The 20,118-nt window shown below is 47.4% G+C and overlaps 2 protein-coding genes and 1 long non-coding RNA gene across 4 annotated transcripts; 1 reads left to right on the forward strand and 2 right to left on the reverse strand.

Annotated features, from left to right (window-relative positions):
• Positions 1–2,011: 2,011 nt before the first annotated feature.
• On the reverse strand, positions 2,012–6,386 carry si:ch211-22i13.2 (uncharacterized protein LOC553945 homolog). The gene is made up of 7 exons (XM_061242889.1): positions 6,182–6,386; positions 4,987–5,065; positions 4,746–4,889; positions 4,554–4,606; positions 3,952–4,059; positions 3,751–3,843; positions 2,012–3,220 (listed from the first exon to the last, which is right to left on the reverse strand). The coding sequence occupies exons 1-7, from the start codon at positions 6,182–6,184 to the stop codon at positions 3,170–3,172; spliced, it is 531 nt and encodes a 176-aa protein (XP_061098873.1). The 5' UTR covers positions 6,185–6,386; the 3' UTR covers positions 2,012–3,169.
• On the forward strand, positions 5,244–7,344 carry LOC133129068 (uncharacterized). Its single transcript, XR_009708792.1, has 3 exons — positions 5,244–5,509; positions 5,924–6,045; positions 6,900–7,344. It is a non-coding gene; the product is annotated as an uncharacterized LOC133129068 (long non-coding RNA).
• A 662-nt stretch (positions 7,345–8,006) lies between these two features.
• On the reverse strand, positions 8,007–19,461 carry rhag (Rh associated glycoprotein). 2 transcript variants are annotated; one of them, XM_061241406.1, is made up of 10 exons: positions 19,226–19,461; positions 13,985–14,168; positions 13,389–13,539; positions 12,928–13,075; positions 12,405–12,571; positions 11,910–12,047; positions 11,366–11,487; positions 10,919–10,992; positions 10,169–10,242; positions 8,007–9,571 (listed from the first exon to the last, which is right to left on the reverse strand). In XM_061241406.1, the coding sequence occupies exons 1-10, from the start codon at positions 19,395–19,397 to the stop codon at positions 9,503–9,505; spliced, it is 1,299 nt and encodes a 432-aa protein (XP_061097390.1). In that variant the 5' UTR covers positions 19,398–19,461; the 3' UTR covers positions 8,007–9,502. The 2 variants fall into 2 exon arrangements, with proteins under 2 accessions (XP_061097390.1, XP_061097391.1); XM_061241407.1 differs by having other exon boundaries at positions 9,542–9,670.
• Positions 19,462–20,118: the final 657 nt, after the last annotated feature.

Raw genomic sequence — 20,118 nt, forward strand, 5'->3', positions numbered from 1 at the left:
TTTCATCCAAAGCGACTTACAGTTAATTAGACTAAACAGGGGCCAAGCCCTCCTGGAGCAGTGTGGTGTAAAGGGGCTTGCCTGAAGGGCCCAACAGCCACACTGATCTTACTGTGGCTGCAGCTCTGTTAGGAACATTCTCATCACATAGTTGCAGGCTTAAGGCTGATTTATGCTCTGGTGCCAGTGCGTCTTGTGAGAGTGTCTGCTAACAGAACGTCAGGCAACCTTTCACGTTTACAGTTCAGAGACGATGTGCTCGGTCACTATAGCAACCGGCTTCTGGAGCCCATCCATTCAGCCGAGCCGGCTACGTAAACAAAACGTCTTCATTCATTAAAAACAAGTGGCCTAGTGATCGAGTGTCCGCGCCATGGCAACCTTTTGTCTTCGTTTCAGTCAACCAATCACGGCAGTGCAACACTTCTGATGGGCGTCGCTGGGATCTTACGAATCTGTCGGGACAGGACAGAGTGTCGGCTCGATGTCAAAACGGTTGAACTGGCTTTTTTCGTTTTTGTCTGCGGGTCTCACAACACATTTGTCGCCGGAGCATAAATTAACTTTCTGTCCTTTCTGATGTCAAAAGTGGTAGGCTACTTTCCTCGCAGGTTTGAAAGAATCTTTTCATTTGTGTTCTTCACTTGCTTTTTGCAGAACTTTAGATTCTGTACCGTTCTGTTCGATTGATGGGACTTTTTGGTCTTCTGAGTTTGGGATCTCTGAGGTTTTCCTGCGTTAGTGAGTTTGGGATCTCTGAGGTTTTCCTGTGTTAGTGAGTTTGGGATCTCTGAGGTTTTCCTGTGTTAGTGAGTTTGGGATCTCTGAGGTTTTCCTGTGTTAGTGAGTTTGGGATCTCTGAGGTTTTCCTGTGTTAGTGAGTTTGGGATCTGAGGTTTTCCTGTGTTAGTGAGTTTGGGATCTCTGAGGTTTTTGCCTCTGCACCTGAAAGGGTTAAGGGAGGCTGCACAGTGCTGACCACCCCCCCCCCCCCCCCCACACACTGATTAATCACCCAGCTCCTCAAACGCCCCTTGTCCTCTGATTGGACCACTCTGTCTCCCCTCCTCAGGCCAGAGTGCTGGTGCTTTAGGGGGGTAATGACCAGGAAGTTCAGTTACTGTGTGTGTCTGAGGAGTGTGTGTGTGTGTGTGTGTGTGCGTGTGTGCGTGCGTGTGTGTGTGTGTCTGAGGTGTGTGAGTGTGTGTGTGTCTGAGGTGTGTGTGTGTGTGAGAGAGTGTGAGTGTGTGAGTGTGTGTGAGAGAGTGTGTGAGTGTGTGTCCGAGTGTGTGTGTGTGTGTGTGTGAGAGAGAGTGTGAGTGTGTGTCTGAGGTGTGTGTGTGTGTGTGTGTATGTGTCTGAGGTGTGTGTCTGAGGAGTGTGTGTGAGTGTGAGTGTGTGTGTGTGTGTGTGTCTGAGGTGTGTGTGTGTGTATGTGTCTGAGGTGTGTGTATGTGTCTGAGGAGTGTGTGTGAGTGTGAGTGTGTGTCTGAGGTGTGTGTGTGTGTGTGTGTGTGTGAGAGAGAGTGTGAGTGTGTGTGTGTATGTGTCTGAGGAGTGTGTGTGTGTGTGTGTGTGTGAGAGTGTGAGAGAGAGTGTGAGTGTGTGTGTGTATGTGTCTGAGGAGTGTGTGTGTGTGTGTGTGTGAGTGTGTGTGTGTATGTGTCTGAGGTGTGTGTGTGTGTGTGTGTGTGTGTGTGTGAGAGAGAGAGTGTGAGTGTGAGTGTGTATGTGTCTGAGGAGTGTGTGTGTGTGTGTGTGTGTATGTGTCTGAGGTGTGTGTGTCTGAAGAGTGTGTTTGAGTGTGAGTGTGTGTGTGTGAGTGTGTGTGTGTGTGTGTCTGAGGTGTGTGTGTGTGTGTGTGTGTGAGAGAGAGTGTGAGTGTGTGTGAGTGTGTGTGTGTGTGTGTGTGTGTGTGTGTGTGTGTGTGTGTGTGTGTGTGTGTTGAGCACATTATTACAGTGATTCCCAGGCAGCCATGAGCCCTGAAGCACAATGACCACAAACCATCCAGAGTGCGCCAGCTTTTATTACTGGGGGTATCATTTGCTTCCCAAATTTGGGAAAAGACACACGTGATCAACAAAGCATCAGTTTTCACATACAAGCATTTTATCTTAAACTGAGTTCATGACTGAAAAAAAGAAAATGTGTCAAAATTAATCAATAAATTGTATCTTTTGGCTGGTACACGTGATTCTTGGAGCTCGTACACAGCACCAGCTGTGAACAAAACAAACAGCAGCTTTGATGAACTCCTCCAGAAACCGACTACTATGAACAGAACCATGAGACGGGATAAGGATCACATTCCCGTTGCCATGACGTTTCCACAGTAACAGTCAGACCTGGACGTGTCAGAACAGATACAGAGGATTCACACCGACTCTTACTCAACTGCAGAGAAAAAGGTGAGATTTTCTCCCACAGAGAAAAATGATAAGTGTTTTTCAGCAGTTTAATTCTGTACAGCAGGGATCATCAAATCACGGTCCTCGAGGGCCGGGAACTGCTGGTTTTCCACCCTCCCTTTACCTGGGAGTCAGGTGTGTTCACCCTCCCTTTACCTGGGAGTCAGGTGTGTTCACCCTCCCTTTACCTGGGAGTCAGGTGTGTTCACCCTCCCTTTACCTGGGAGTCAGGTGTGTTCACCCTCCCTTTACCTGGGAGTCAGGTGTGTCCACCCTCCCTTTACCTGGGAGTCAGTGTGTTCACCCTCCCTTTACCTGGGAGTCAGGTGTGTTCACCCTCCCTTTACCTGGGAGTCAGGTGTGAAGACTGTCTGGCCAATCAGTGGCAGTAACTGTTCAGCTAATTACCTGGGAGGAAAAAAAAAACCAGGGCCGGATTTGGATTTGAGGGCCAGATTTGATGATCGCTGCTGTAGAGGATGGTGTGCTATTTTACACATATATGTTTGAGCAACATGATAATTAATCAACAATACGATCATCCCCCATTCAAAAACAAACACAGAAACCCCACAGGACAGGGAGAGAGGAGAGAGAGAGAGAGAGAGAGAGAGCGAGCGAGCTCAGGGCAACTGGGCAGGCAGGGACCTTCCCTGAGATGATGATGTCATCGGTGTGGTTGGGAGCTGGCTTTCGGGGAGGATTCCTTCACACGGTCGACAGACAGATGATTCCGGAAAGATCTCGCTCTCCGCGGGTCACAAGGCAGAGTTGAGGAAGTTGAGGAGTTCAGCCCGGTTCTTATCTCTCTGAGATGCCACAAAGACAAGCACATACACACACATACACAGTAGATTAGACATTACAGATATTACACAACTGTTATTCAGGTGACATTTTATTCAAAAGCAGGGGCCAGTCTCCCCTGGAGCAATGTGGGGGTTAAGGACCTTACTCAAGGGCCCAACAGCTGCACTGATCTTATGGCTGCTACACCGGGGGTGTCACCAACCTCCCGGGGCCCAGTCATGCACCAGTCTGGCTTTCCTCTCTGACTGAAGCAGATTTAAACCAGCAGAACTGGTGCTGTAAGACTGAAGGGAACACCAACAGCGCCACCTACTGGTCATAACCTTTTATGCAGTAACAAACGACCTGCAGTCGGCAAACACAAAATACACTCCACAAGTCGCTCGCTCGCTCACACACTCTGTCTCACACACACACACACACACACACACACACACACGCGCGCACGCACGCACGCACGCACGCACGCATGCACGCAGGCACACACACACCACACACACTCTCTCACACACACAGACACACACGGTACCTCTTTGTCCTCCTTTGATTTCTTCACCTTCATTTTAATCTTCCTCCCAGAGATCATGCTGTACTTCCCACTCCTCTTCTTCTGCTTCAGATACTGAGACACACACACACACACACACACACACAAAAGCAAAATAAATGACTTTCCCGCCTGAAGGCCCTCTGACCTGCACTGAAGACAGATGGTAAGTGGAATGTGTACCTTGGAGATCTGCACAGGTCCCTCTTCCTCATCATCATCTTCATCGTCATCACCCTTCCGTTTTTTCTCTTTCCTCTTTTTCTTCTTCTTGTCCTTTTTCCCTTTATGCTAAGAGTTCACACGCACACACACACTCACACACATGCAGGCAGACATACCCACACACTCCCACACAAACACATACACACACCAACACAGACACACACAGAAACACACACACACACAGATACACACAGACACACAGATACACACAGACACAGAAACAGACACACAGACAGACACAAAGAGACAGACAGACAGACAGGCAGACAGGCAGACAGACAGACAGACAGACACAGAGAGAGAGACACACACACAGACACACACACACACAGACAGACAGACACACACACACACAGACAGACAGACACAGAGAGAGAGAGACACACACACAGACACACACACACACACACACAGACACAGACACACACACAGACAGACACACACACAGACACAGACACACAGAGGAATGTACTGTAAGTATTAGCGTGCAGGGCGGGAGAGTGAACCTCCGGCTGAAAGAGCGTTCATGATTCCGCGAGGGAGGATAAAGGGAGGAGTACCTTCCTGTGCTTCTCCTTCCTTCCTTTCTTAGACTTGGATTTCCGGCGGGAATCTGGGAAAAAAGGGAAGACCGCTCCTCAGAGAACTCCAGAGACTGACTGCAGATTTTATCATCATTTTGAAATGGGGATTAAATTCATCTTGGCATGTGTGCATAAGTACACCCCCCCCCCCCCCCACCACTCACTCACCGCTGCTGCTAGAGCTCGACCGGCTGACCGACGAGCGTGATGAAGAGGAGGAGGATGAGGAAGATGATGAAGAACTGGATGAGGAAGATGACGAAGACGACCTGCTTCGGCTGCGCTTCCGCTTCCGTTTCTCCTTCTCCTTCACTGTCCGGGCGATAAATCGATCGTCATTTTTACCGCACAGCTAACAAACGCAAAACGTCTTCAGAAACGGTAAATGCGGGTTTTAACGGAACTTTACCGGGGCTACGCGCTCTCCTCTCATCTCTGCTCCCGCGGGACTCGCTCCTCCTCCGGTCCATGGAGTCGATTCGGCCCGACTGCAGGAGAGAGCGGAGGCTCTGAGCTGAATCCTGCTTCACATGGCCCTCCCAGTACACAGAACAAGCTGAACGCTGAACTGTTAAATGTTGTCGCTAAATACTTCCATGGACATGGTACTTTTAAGCGAGACGCTAGACACCCCCCCACCCCCACAAAAGGAAAAGAAGAAAGAAAAAAAAACATGTTTGTATCCCCACCCAAATTTAAGTTAAATGAGATCTGCGTCCTTGAATACATCCAAAGAAATTGTCTTTGGGTCCTAATTCCGGTGCAGTAGACAGACGTGAGATCTATCCCCTGGTTCCTGAGCCTACCCGAGTGTACTATATAATTTGCAGGTGTCTATGCAGCCCAGACAGTGACGAGACCGCACCGGAGGGGCACTACCCACGCGCTGCTGACGGACCCGAGCTAAGGACGAGACCAAGCTAAAACTTAACGTAAGGCCCGTTCACAGTGCATCGTCACGAAAACAGTAACTTATAACGAGCTTGGTTTGAAAGTGTCTTTATTGGGCTATAAATCCGCTGCAGCATTTAATTTCAGAACATTTCAGTGTAGCGACGAAATGCAGGTTAGGTTTAGCTAGCTGTAACGTAATTTACTTAGGAAGCTAATTCAAATACTTAATGTAACTTACACTATAATGGTTCGGCTATGCTAACTGGCCACCACAGTAGAACTAACTAGCTAAATGTATTTACGGTAAACGGGCTTAAATCCATGCACTAGCTATTTCCCCAACCACAGACTCGGGGTAATGGGCGTAGTGAGAGGTGGCTAGTCAGGTAATGGGGGTGGCTGCTCTTCGCTAACTAACGATGTTTTTCTTCACGTTTTCATCCAACCGGCAGTAATGAGAGGACTGGTCTCGCTGCAGGCAGCACACAACAAGTGGTGAAACTAAATGAACACAGCTAGCTAGCTACATCTCAACATAAGGCTTTCTCAGCAGCATCTTACCAACTTATGGCAGGTAAGTAACTTCAGGGCTCGCGTCACTTAAGTCGCTAGTGGTAGTGTTAGCCATAGTAGCTGGATCCCTGCGTGTATTAGCTTGATAATTAGGCTAGTGTTTCCCGTTCTCTTAGCACTCCCTGCTAGCTACTTACCATTCTCCAAACACCATGCACTGATACGTTTGAAGCGAAATGGCTGAACTGTCAGGATACACTCCACTTAAAAAACACACAAATGCAACTTGAGGATTTTCTCTCCTGCAAGCAATATTGTTCTCTACCAAAATAACTTGTTCGGTATGTTGAAACTACACATCACTGCAGAGTCGCCATTTTGAAACCCACAATGCACTGCGATATTAATGGGAACCACGTAGACATGCGCGTGGTGGCGATCTTCCATTTTTTACACGTACATTACTGTGGTTTTCGCTCAATTGTTTTGTAAAAATCTAGTTATCCCGGAAGTCTCGTCTGGATTTGTCATTATTATGCAGATCACAAGCATTAGGCCTATCTGTTGTTTGAATTCTTCAATAATTATTCAAATTTAAGAATTGTTGTTGGGTGTACGTTTGTTTTCGAACAAACTAAATCAACAAACTTAGGATAAACTCATCCAAAAGATTGTCTGAAAGTTATTCATTAACTTGAAGTGCTTAACGCATTAGAAATGCGTCAGTCAATTAGATAAATTCATTTAATTGAAGAATTCCATTAGTTGTAATTAACAAAGTTGTGTTGTAGAATTATTGTAAATGAGGATCAAGTACCATGTTGTACCACAAACTCTTACAATCTTATACTTGAAAAGCCTAATTTAGAGGGAACAGTTTGTCTGGTGTAAAAACAGGCCATGTGTTGTCCTCAGGGATTGGAAATATACTGGCCCATCAGTCTATTCCCTACCCCGGTACTATAATCATGAAACTGCCGTCATGCCGTAACTGCAGAATCTCTCCCACCTTCAAGCGCAAGCTGAAGACGCACCTCTCCAAGCAGCACCTCTCCCCATCCCTCCCTACCTCCCTGTGAACCTTAATTGTTGTCTCTGTGACTTGCTTTGTGTATCGGTATTTTTAGTTGGCTAGGTAAGCAGTGTTTGGATAGTTAACTTTGGTCACTTTTGCTCTGTTGTTTGTTTGTTTCTTTGTTAAAAAAAAACACAAAAAAATAAATAAATTGGCCCTCGTCCTTATCTTTGTTATACAGGTAGCAGTTGAAATTGTACTTCCCTCTAGGGTCTTTCAGCGAACTTATCCCTGGTTATGGGTATGCACTTTGTTGTACGTCGCTCTGGATAAGAGCATCTGCCAAATGCCAATAATGTAATGTAATGTGTTTTAGTGTGTGACTGTGAACACAACAGTGCCAAGAAAGCACACTGCAAATATGACTTGCTCCAATACAGAGCTTGTACATTTTAATTTTAAATTAATTTATTTGAAAAGAAAATGAAGAACACATTATTTCTCACCGTACATGGAAATATATATATATATATATATATATATATATATATATATATATATATATATATATATATGGGAATTTAATATATTGGCATTCTTGAAGGCTGTTCTCTTAATTTTTTTCCACTGACATTACAATGCTCAAGTAACACTGCTTTTCTATGTGCAAGAGGAAACTATTACATAAAAGTACACCATTTAGTAATTTATAGTGGGTAATTAATAATAAAATAATAAGATCACAAACTATACAACTATTGCAGCTTTGGTCTCAGTGGGATGTAACAAAACACAAAATTTTGTAACCAACAAAATGTAATGTTAAGTAAACATGACAAAATATGAGATGTATTAGAAAATATGTTTGCAGTGCCTTTGTATATTAAAATGTATTCTGAGTATTAGAGAATGTGTTCAATTTTATATTTTTGTTCAAAGCTGGATATTTGTCACAGCTCTTTTCACTAATCTATACAACATATAAAAAAAACTCAGAGACACAGAGGTTGTACCATATAAAAACATATTTATAAATGACAGTATTAATATATGATACATTTAGGAAAAGTGTAATAGTATATTTTATTCATTTTTTAACATATGGTGAATTCATGTCTAGCTTATAATGACTGTAACTGGAACCTAATGAATCTATCTTTAGTCAGTTTTGCTCCTCCCCATCACTCAGACAGCTGATCTTATCTCGCGTTATGTTCGGGTTTTACTCTCTGCAGATGAATGCTAATGTAATTCATGATAAAACACCAGTAGAACGGGGAGATGAGTGACTAGGGTACATGTGTGGGACCTGGAAGGTTGGTGGTTCGAGCCTGTAGTCACAGTAAGATCAGTGCAGCTGCTGGGTCCATGAGCCCTTACCCTGCTCTGCTCCAGGGGGTAGTGGCCCCTGCTGTTGGGTAAAGGTAAATGTGTCTTTAATGATGTCCCCGATGCTGTCAGGCTGTCATTAGAGGTGCAGGGAGGAGTCTGAACAGACTGTCCGTCAGTATGTACACAAGAAGGAGGAAAAGCGGAAGAGATTAAATTAAACGAAAAGTGTGAACGTGGGCATGGCCCTGTTTGCCTTCCCCCTCGTTCTGGCCTCAGATTCTGGCCCAAACGTGACCCATAAAGACCGTTCTGGCTCTGTAGGTTTACCTGGGCAGGTCTGTGAGCCAGGCTGATTTACCTGAGCAGGTCTGTGAGCCAGGTGTGTTCACCTGAGCAGGTATGAGCCAGGTGTGTTTACCTGAGCAGGTATGAGCCAGGTGTGTTTACCTGAGTAGGTTGGTGTATGTGCTGGCTCCAATGCGATTTACCGATTTACAGCCGTAGATAGACCTAGCAGGTTGCAAGTTTAAACAAACTTCCTATTTTCTTTCTTGTTTTTCTGCTTAGTTTTCTTTTTTTTGCACAATGTAATGTTGCACAGCTCTCAAAATCTGAACCTATGTCAGGCAAAAACGTGAGTGTGTTTGCGAGTGAGTGTCTGTGTGTTTGTGTGTTTCCTGAGTGACCTGTATCGCATGGCCAGTGAATGTACAAAACGCAGCATTTGACTGGGCAGAGTTCTAAAACATACTGTAACTAATCAAAAATACACTCCTGACTCCGCCATTTTGATTCAGTCACTGAGTTACTCAAACAGGACAGTGGTAATGTGTGTCCATCTGTAATAATAATAATAATAATAATACACTCGATTTACTCAAGATACTGAAAATAAAAGAGAAACTTTGCTTTTGGTTCCAGCTGAAGTGACTTAATCCCTGTCCTGACGCCAGGAGGAATATCCTCAAACCTCATGTCCTTATTTTGCCACCAACAATATGCTGCTTCAGATTTTAAAAAATGCAATAAATGAACAAAAATAAAAATCTTATCTAAGGAATTAATCTCCATCATGCACCACAAGTCCTGATGGCAAACGTCTGCAGATATAGGCGTGGGTGAAAGGGTTGTGTTGAGAGAGAAAGAGATGACACCGCATCTTTCCTCCTGTTTAGGCCTCTGCCTTGTTCTTGTCCCCGTGCGCCAGACTCTCCTCGTTCTCCTCCTCGTCGTCCGGTACCTGTGGACCACACTGCTGTCAGTCACCACCCTCACCTGGCCGACGCCCGTTACAGGTGAGTCTGAACAGGACTGACTGGAGAGTGAGGCTTCATCAGCTCTGGAATGGGTGGAGCTACAGTGAGCTATCGTCTATGAGCCTATTGTAATAATTTATGCCCCAAAGCGGCACGCAACAAATGGTTAAAATCAGTGAGTCACTGACAACATTACATAACTTCGCCTATTTTTGGATTATCCAAACATCATTCTCCCATCAGTACTGAAACCCCAGAGGAATGGTGGTGTAATTGTTTAAGTACGGATGTACAAATCGGCTTTGCATATTTTGTTTGCTAATGCTGCAGTTGGAGTACATGGTTTTATTATTTCAGCAAATATTAGCCACTTTTTCTCGGCTCAAACATGTTAGCTTATCGTCTTGAAAGGTAGTACCAAGTGCACAAAAATGGCTGGCTAATTCCGCAATTTGACAATGGTTTTGATGTAATAATCCGCGTTGGTAAATGGTATGTTTGTTCCTGGCTCATGACGCCAGGGTGCGGGTGTCCCGGCTGAGGGCACACCGGTGCCCTGGGCCGGGAGCCTGCTGACTCACCTCCCAGTAGACGGAGTCGTCGAAGCAGTTCTGATCTGCAGGCTGTCCCCACCACGGCAGCTTCATAATGAAGCCTGTAAAAACACATCAGTCGCGTTTTACAGTAATACGTCTACAGTAATCTTACCTTACACTACATTACAGCCAAACGTCTCTTCACTCGCGTTTTACAGTAATACGTCTACAGTAATCTTACCTTACACTACATTACAGCCAAATGTCTCTTCACTCGCGTTTTACAGTAATACATCTACAGTAATCTTACCTTACACTACATTACAGCCAAACGTCTCTTCACTCGCGTTTTACGGTCATACGTTTACAGTAATCTACCTTACACTACATTACAGCCAAACGTCTCCTCACTCGCATTTTACAGTAATACGTTTACAGTAATCTACCTTACACTACATTACAGCCAAACGTCTCTTCACTCGCGTTTTACGGTAATACGTTTACAATAATCTACCTTACACTACATTACAGCCAAACGTCTCTTCACTCGCATTTTACAGTAATATGCTACACTAAACGTTTACAGTAATTTGGCAGATTTGGCTCTTATCCAGAGCGACGTGCAATAAACGGCTGATCATAACCAGGGAGAAGCATGCTGAAGACCCGAGACGGAAGTACAGTTTCAAGTGCGAGAGATAAAACCGTGAACTCTTGTAGAATAATCAGACAAACGGACTAAGTAGCAAGGAGGTTAAAATCCGAAATGATAAAATGTCGGTCAGATTCACACACCTGTGATGGTCCCCCCGACCAGCGCGAATCCCAGAGAGGAGGCTAGAGCTGCAGCCTGCATGGGGGCCTGACCACTAGGGGGCGACAGAAGCACATCATTTGTGAATGACACAAAAATGCCCAAAGTGATTATGAACAACATATACTTGTTTGCATACTTTTAACTCATTAATTATTAATTAATTAATTAATTAATTAAGTCAGTGTTGCTATCCATTTTTAAATACATTTTCACATGCTATTTCGTTACAACATTCAACATTTTCTCTGGAAAAACACTTTTTATTTCTCGGAAACTGAACTGGACCCTTCCTCTCTAGTGTTTGCACCTCCCATATTCCATTGCTATAGTCGGCCATTTTGGCTCTAATTCAGGCCGCGGTCTGGACGCGGCTCCTGGTTGCCCAGCGGCCTCCATGGCCGCTCTGAACGCTGACGCCGACTCACTCTTTCTTCTTCCCCAGCGCCGTAGCCGCGATTCCCGCCAGCCCTCCCAGAATTCCTGGCATTCCATGAAGGTTGTGCACTCCGCAGGTGTCCTGGATTCCCAGGCTGGAGGTGAGGATGGGCTGAGGGGGGAAAAGGACGATTTAAACCTCCTGGCTGCTGATGAGCAAAAGACACACACACCCGCCAGACCTGGGTCTGATATGGATTTGGTTTGGATTCAAATATTGTTCTGTGCTCTATTGATCTTGTCTATTGCAATTTGGTCTACTAAGAAGACCAGGAGGTGGGGTTTGCACTTTAAGAGAGTATTTCATAGTTTCATATTTCATATTTCAGTTCCAAGACACCAGGCAAAACAAATCTATTTGACCCAGGTCAGCAATTCTGTATTCAATTCTTCCAAACAAGTTCTTCTGAAGGTGCTCAGAACTTGACCACCTGCTGTCAGGAAATGCAGCTGTACCTGGGGAACACCTGTACAGGTGAAGAGCACTGAGCTCCATCACACCCTGGGGAACACCTGTACAGGTGGAACACTCACTGTCAGGAACTTGAACCCCAGCGTGGAGATGATGCCGGCCACAGAGCCAATCAGCATCGCGCCGAACGGTCCGATGTTCATGTCGGCACAGGTTCCCACGGCGACACCTCCGGCCAGAGTGGCGTTCTGGATGTGCACCTGGAGAGACGGGGTGGGGAGGTGAGCGCACCTGGGGTTGGTTTCCTGGTCACTTTTCAATGAGGTAGATGAACTGGCATTGACAAATGTAGTTGTTAACATGATTTAATTGATGTACAAATTGATGAACTAAATACTAAGGTTCATGTAACCTTATTTTAAAGTAGTCTCCGCATTAGTGTAATGTGCTGTTAAAGACATGCTATAGCATAGCTACCCACCCCTTATACTGCACTACACACAAGTGTAACAGGCTGTAATATATGTTATAACAGGCTGTAATAGATGTGCTGTAACACCGCTGTAATAGATGTGCTGTAACACCGCTGTAATAGCTGTGCTGTAACAGGCCCTCACCATGTCGAGTTTGCCCTTGTGCTCCACCAGGCTGGAGATGGCGTAGGCGGTCATGACGCAGGCTGCCAGGGACAGGTAGGTGTTGACCACGGCGGTGAACTGCTCCTCTGGGCTCAGCGCGATGGCAGAGTTAAAGCTGGGCCAGAACATCCAGAGGAACACGGTGCCTGGGAGAGACGCCACACGCCGTCAATCAACACGGCGTCACGCAACACGTTATCATGCTACACGCAACACGTTATCATGCTACACGCTACACGTTATCATGCTACACGCAACACGTTATCATGCTACACGCAACACGTTATCATGCTACACGCTACACGTTATCATGCTACACGCAACACGTTATCATGCTACACGCAACACGCCATCACGCTATACCCCATCACGCAACACGCTATCACGCAACACGCCGTCAAGAAACACGGCATCATGCAACACGCAATGCAAACAGGAAGCCAGCGACACCCGGGTAGCTGCATTTCATTGGCTGTATTGTTGCCAAGGTGAGGGGTGGTACCGATCATGGCGAAGACGTCGGAGTGGTAGTTGGATCCGTCGTTCTCGTGGCCGTTCCTGAGGCCGGGGCGGTACAGCACGCGGGCCACGGCCAGCCCGAAGTACGCCCCGTAGGCGTGGATGGTCATCGACGCTCCCACGTCAGACGCCTGTGGAGAAACCGCACCGACATCTCAGCATCGCGGCCGGCTGCGTCCACAGGGTTACGCCACAGTGCTGCAGCGCACAGTCTGTCCTCCAGGTGGTGCTGTTAGCACCTCGGGGAACAGGGCCTTCAGTTCCTCTGAGCCTGCAGTCATTCCTCCGTCTGTTAAAGGAGACGTAACGTGCAGGTCGCAACCCCCCCGTAAGGGTTTAAGGGGTTGGAATGTCCTTAAAGATGGTTTATATTTCCGGGAGGAGGAAAGGGAAAGGCTGGAGAAGACGAAGCAATGGGACGGAGTCCAGAGTGGAGACTCTTACCCCCAGCTCTTCCGCGACCAGGTGCTCGTTCGCGGAGAAGATGGTGATCTCCAGCACCGTCATGATGAGCAGCTGCACCGGGCTGGTCTTCCCCAGCACCGCCCCGAACGAGATCAGCACCGTGGCCGTGCTGAAGTCGGCGTTTATCATCCTGCAGGCGACAGTACCGCACCCCCCGGTCACTCATCTATTCATGTGTTTATTTAGGAGCTGCTCTTTGTCCAGATTGACATGCGGGACCATTGGGGGGGGGGGGATGTAAATTCCAGCACATATACTGCTCAAAGACATATGTCTATATTAAGTATTGTGCCTGTATATCAGTTGTCCTGGTAAGTTCGGTTGTTCTTCGTGTGTAAGTTTGGCGGTTGTTGGTATGTAAGTTTGATGGTTCTTTGTGTCTAAATTTGGTGGTTCATGGTCTGTAAGTTCGGTGGTAGATGGTGTGTAGGTTTGGCAGTTGTTGGTGTGTAAGGTTAGCGGGTGTTAGTGTATACGTCAGGCGGTAGTTGGTGTGTAAGGTTAGCGGGTGTTGGTGTGTGAGGTTAGCGGGTGTTTGTGTATACGTCAGGCGGTAGGTGATGGGAGACGCTCACCTCAGCACACTCATCTTGATCTTGCCGTCCTCCATGTGCCAGAAGCCCTGCATGAGGATGCCCCACTGCAGCCCGAAGGCGGCCAGGAGCATGTTCACGCCCACGCTGCTGAAGCTGTAGCGCTTCAGGAAGGTCATCAGGAACCCGAAGCCGATGAAGATCATCACGTGCACGTCCTGGAACACTGCGGAGGTCAGGGGTCAGGGGTCAGGGGTCAGATCTCTGCTCACCACAGAAATATAAAGGGGGAGACAGAGAGAGTGGTGGCAGAGAAAAAACGGGAGGGGACCACTTTGGGGATCTTTTCCCTCAGCCTATTGCTCTCCCTCTCTCTGTTTCCCTCACTCTATCTCTCTCTCTCCCTTTTCTCTCCATCCTTTGCTTTTCTGTGCTGATTTTTGACCTGAGATCTTAAAGCGTCTATGTACCATGGGAGTATATGTACCACACAACTAATGTGTATTGTGGCCAAAGTATGTCAGAGTAGACCGATAAGCTAATATTACACAGCAATAACATTGTCCAAAAGGAGTCCAGATAAAGATAGACAAGTTAGGCAAGTTATCTAAAGGGGGTCACATGACCCATGGTGCAATCTGAACGCTTCAGAAGATGGGCAGGCTCCTGGCTGTTCTGACTGCAGCAGGGAGATGTTGCACCACTGGGGGGCAGTGCATATTAGTTTTTTTGGGGGGGGGGGGGGGGGTATGGAACTGTTAGCAGTGTTATCACCCGCAGCAGGGTGTGGCCCGCGTACGGTATCCATGGAGACAGAGTCTGACGGAGATCATGACTGGCTTGCGGTGCAGTTGAACAAGGTCACTACCTCGGAGGGAGGAACCTTCTTTTTCTGGGAAATGATCCTGTGCCCCCCCCCCCCCCCCCCCATGCTATGGGGTATCTGAGCCTCTGGAGGATGTCCAGGTTACTGAGAGCACGTTGAGCTTTGATTGCGGAGCTCATCTGGAAAGGGTATCGGACAGCGAGTGTTGGGACTGAACAATCGCCATGCTTCCTTGCCCGCATTGTGCTTTTTTGGCAGCGTGGGGGGTCTGGCCTGACGAATCGCGCTGCTTCCTGTTCAGTGTAGAACCTGAATGTGTGTCACCGTGACCTCATTGACCTGTGGCTCTGATCCATGCCCAGGGTCTGACCCAGACTCTACACTACTGCTGTCCCTACCAGGAACAGCCAACAGCACACACACACGCACGCACGCACGCACGCACGCACGCACGCACGCACGCACGCACGCACGCACGCACGCACACACGCACACACGCACGCACACACGCACACACGCACACACGCACACACGCACACACGCACACACATACACAGACATACACACACTCACACATACACACACACACACACACACACACACGCACACACACACACATGCACACACACACACGCACACACACACATACACAGACATACACGCACGCACGCACACACACACACACACACACACACACATACACACACACATGCACACACACACACACACACACACACGCACGCACACACACACACACACACACACGCACACACGCACACACATACACAGACATACACACACTCACACATACACACACACACACACACACACACACACGCACACACACACACATGCACACACACACACGCACACACACACATACACAGACATACACACACTCACACATACACACACACACACACACACACACACACACACACCCACATGCACGCACACACATACACACATACACACATACACATACACACACATACACACACACACACACACATACACACATGCACGCACACACATACACACACACACACACACACACACACACACCCACATGCACGCACACACATACACACATACACACATACACACATACACACATACACATACACACACATACACACACACACACATACACACATGCACGCACACACATACACACACACACACACACACACACACACACACACACACACACACACACACTCACACATGCATGTGCCTGCCCGTTAGAGCAGAACTGTATATCTCCTGTGTACAGAGTCTCTGTGCCACCCGTGTCCCTGTGCTGAGTCAGCTGATGGGTGGCCAAACAAGATAAAGCCAAAACTTTTTTAGAAAGTCGAGGCACATTTTCAGTGCAATGCCCTCTGTATTGCCAGAGTAGGCGTGCGGAGGTTGCGTTTTTCGGCCTTTCCTCTAGCACTGGTCATTAGCAGAGTTATGGCACAGGAGGGACAACATCGTGGAGCCTGGGTGTTCCGTGGGTGTTGGGGGCATTGGGGGCATTGGGGGCATTGGGGGGGGTGTGTATGTAGAAGCACTTTAACCCCACTCTCCGCTGCTCCCTCCTGATTCGTCCCCTGATAAAACTCCAGAGCTCTGCCTCTGTTCAATAACACTTCCCTGTTTGTTGTCTTTCTTTTCAGCTCCTGATTGCTGACAGCTACAAAGTTCCATATGGCCTTGTGACCTCACACTGGGGCAAATCTACAAAGTTCCATATAGCATTATGACCTCACACTGGGCCAAATCTAAAAAGTTCAATATAACCTCATGACCTCTCACTGGGCCAAATTTAAAAGGTTCCACATAACCTTATGACCTCACAGTGGGCAACATCTGAAAAGTTCCATATTGCCTTATAACGTCACACTGGGCCAAATCTAAAAAGTTCCATATTGCCTTATGGCCTCAGAAAGCAAGGCACATCTACAAAGCAGTACCATATAGAGATCATTATGTTCCCACGTAGCATAATGATCTCACACTGTGCCAAATCTACATATCAGACCACACCACTGGGCCACGTCTGTCTGTCCCTTTATAAGTGTACAGATATGAACAGTTTTGTTTGTGTAATGCAGGGATTATTGCGACAGAAGTGTGTCAGTGTGTGTCTCCGCTATTATGCACCGGAGTACTCTGATTATTGAAAGTGCAAGAAGATCTGTGCCATGAAATCCCTGATGTTCGGTCACTCATAACCGTCATGCAAGGCCCTGGAGCGTGGTGTTTGATGTCTGTGGAATGTGCAGGGTTAATCTCGTAATGTCAGTAATGTCAGTAACTGAAGACCATGCCCCTTTTCGAAGGTCTGCTGATTCCACAGGGCCACCCAACCCCTGTGTGGGAGACCTTCCTTTTTTTGTAAAATGAAATTACACGCCTTTTCACGAGCTTAATTTAATGGTCCTGCCTTTCTCATGTAGCAAACTGTTTTTACAGCACTTAGTATGTGGAGAAAAAGACAACTTGAATGCTGTTAAAGTGTCTATTTACTGTTTCAAATATGAAAGAAATGGATGGAACAGGAGCTAAAGGGCCATTCTGTCTGTGGCCCTGTTGATATCGGTGTGTAATGAAAAGGGGTGGGTGAGGCTCTGTGGCTGTAGGGAATGTGAGGTTCTGTCCTGACTGTGATTTCACAGCCCCCCCCCCCCCCCCCCATCACGTTACTGTGCTGTGCTTTAAACGCCGGCCCTCCTGACCTGATGCAGGGGGTCACCCCACTCACTGCCCAGGCCCAACACTGCCATTTGCACAGCTGGTCTGAGTGAAAGAGTCCTGAAGAGTTCACATCAGGGAGTTAAACCCGCAGCCCCCCCCCCCCCACACACAACCCTAACCGCCCCCCCCCGCCCCCCCACACACAACCCAAACCACCCCCCCACACACAACCCTAACCGCCCCCCCCCGCCCCCCCACACACAACCCTAACCGCCCCCCCCCCCCCCGCTGTCTTATAACTCACAAAAACAGGAAGTCACACCTGGGCGTGACCGAGCTAAAGTCTTCATCAGTTCTGCACCGTTTGATCATATTTCATAATCTTATGATCTTATGATCTTCTGGGCAAAGCCTGAAATGCCCTTTGGCATTTTCATTTCCAGCGGCAGATGATAAAAATTATGAAAGAGAATTCGCCCTGGGGCAATTTGTTTCCACCATATTTCCATTTCATGTTTTGAAAATGAAAAGGTGGAAATGGTTATTTAATCATTTCTCCGGCAGAACATGTGGTCGACTGTTTCCCAAAATGGAAAGGGTGCTGGAGACATTAATTATGTAATTGAATAATTTAACAGACTGATTTTACAGAGCTGCTGTGCAATCAAGAAAACAGTGAGCTTCTGACACATCTAACCCATCCCAGCAGATACACTCTCAGAAATACCGTGACAGTGGAGGTACATTCTTGTTCTACAAGCATAAAATTTCCTAAATGTACCCTGAGAGTGCAGTCATGTTCTCTCCGGGTACAAATGAGTATGTTTTCCAAGCAAAAAAATTATTATAGATATTAATTTTATATTGCTGGCTGGGGGTGCAATTTTATGTACCTATAGGGTACCACTCCAGCGAGAAGTACCTTTATTTCTGAGAGTGTACCGTGTTTAAAACCAGTGGAAGCAGTTTTCTTTAAATCCTCCGCACATTTCTGTTTTCCTGCTGGTTTGTCATGGTGGTTAGATTCAGGAGGAGACCTTCATGACCTCTTGGGATGATTAAAGAATGGGCCTGTGTCTCTTAAGCCCTGATAATCACTCAGCAGCTGTGTCCGTTAGACAGACACACGGCCGTCTGGGGACAGCCAGGCTTCCTTTGATAATCAAACCACTGAACCAAAACCACAGACCCACTGCCGTTAACTGACTGCCATGGATGAGAAGGCATGCCAGAACACACTCACACGCTCTCATGCTCATACACACACTCGTGCACACAAACCTACACACCTAAGCACTCATGCACTTACACACACACACACACACACGCACACACACACTCGTGCACACAGACCTATGCACTCATGCATGTACACACACACACACACACTCGTGCACACACACTCATGCACGTACACACACACACACAAATAGCCACGCACACTCACTCAAACACAAACACACACATTATTGTGTGTGTACATTAACTTTCTCTCACACACACACACACACACACACACACACACACACACACACACCTCTCTGCATGTTGAATGCATTTGGCCATAGTGACAGAGACGGGACCGGCACACACGCCTCTCATAAATAAACGTCCGGAATCCATCTGCAAACTCTGAACACGAAACCGGGAACTGGAAAGCGCTCTAAGCACCGTACGGAACAGGAACCCAGAACCGGGAGCGGCGAGGGCGCACAACGTAGAACCTAGAACCTGCAGAACCGGGACGCCGGCGTTCCGTAGGAGCTGCTCACCTGGGTACAGTCGCAGGTTGTTCGCCGCGGTCTCGTTGCTGGGCGCGTGGTGGCCATGGCTGCTGCCGTCGTCGTAGGTGACGAAGATGGCGAAGAGGATGATGGTGATGAGCTCTAGGGTGAGGGCGAGGATGGGGAACTTGATCCTCATGTTGGTGGCGTACGCGGGCATGGTTCTCCTGGGTCTGTGTGGGTCTGTGTGGGTCTCTGTGGCTCTGTGGCTCTGTGGCTCTGTACTCCACACTGATAATGCGGGGGGGGGGGGGCCCTCTGCCCTTTAAACCAGACACAGGACCACAAGGAGCCAATGGCAGCGCAGGATTCCCCCGGCCCCGTCAGACACACCCCCTCCCCTCTGAGAGAGAAAGAGAAGAGAGAGAGAGAGATATCCACAGACCGCAGAGTGAGAGAGAGGGGGTGAGAGCAAGAGGGAGAGAGAGATACATAGACAGCAGAGAGGGAGAGAGAGAGAGAGAGAGGGACCACTCACACATGTACTGAAGTTGTGGGAAGGGTTGCCTCAAAGCATCTGTTGACATGTGTTAGTGCAAATAAGAAGGGCCATTTTCTCTGAGAGAAAGAGAGAGAGAGAGAGAGAGAGAGAAAGAGTCAAAGCTTCGAGAAAAAAGTGAATGTGAAAGAACAGAGAAAGAGAGCGTGTGAGAGTATCAATCTGAGTGCTGAGCACTTGGATATGCAGTAGTTGACCTTTGACCTGCTCGTTAAGGCTTGACAGTCCATATTTATTTGCTTTATGGGCTTTTTACCAAGCTTTCATCTTTTATTTGCTGACTGATTGACATGTTCTTGTTTTTTTATCAGCTTAAACACGCAGATGTTCGGTCGAAGCAGGGAGATAGCGTTGGGAAATCTGCTGGTGTTCAAGGCCTCTC

Source organism: Conger conger, chromosome 5 (genome assembly GCF_963514075.1).
Source record: "Conger conger chromosome 5, fConCon1.1, whole genome shotgun sequence".
NCBI lineage: Eukaryota > Metazoa > Chordata > Actinopteri > Anguilliformes > Congridae > Conger > Conger conger.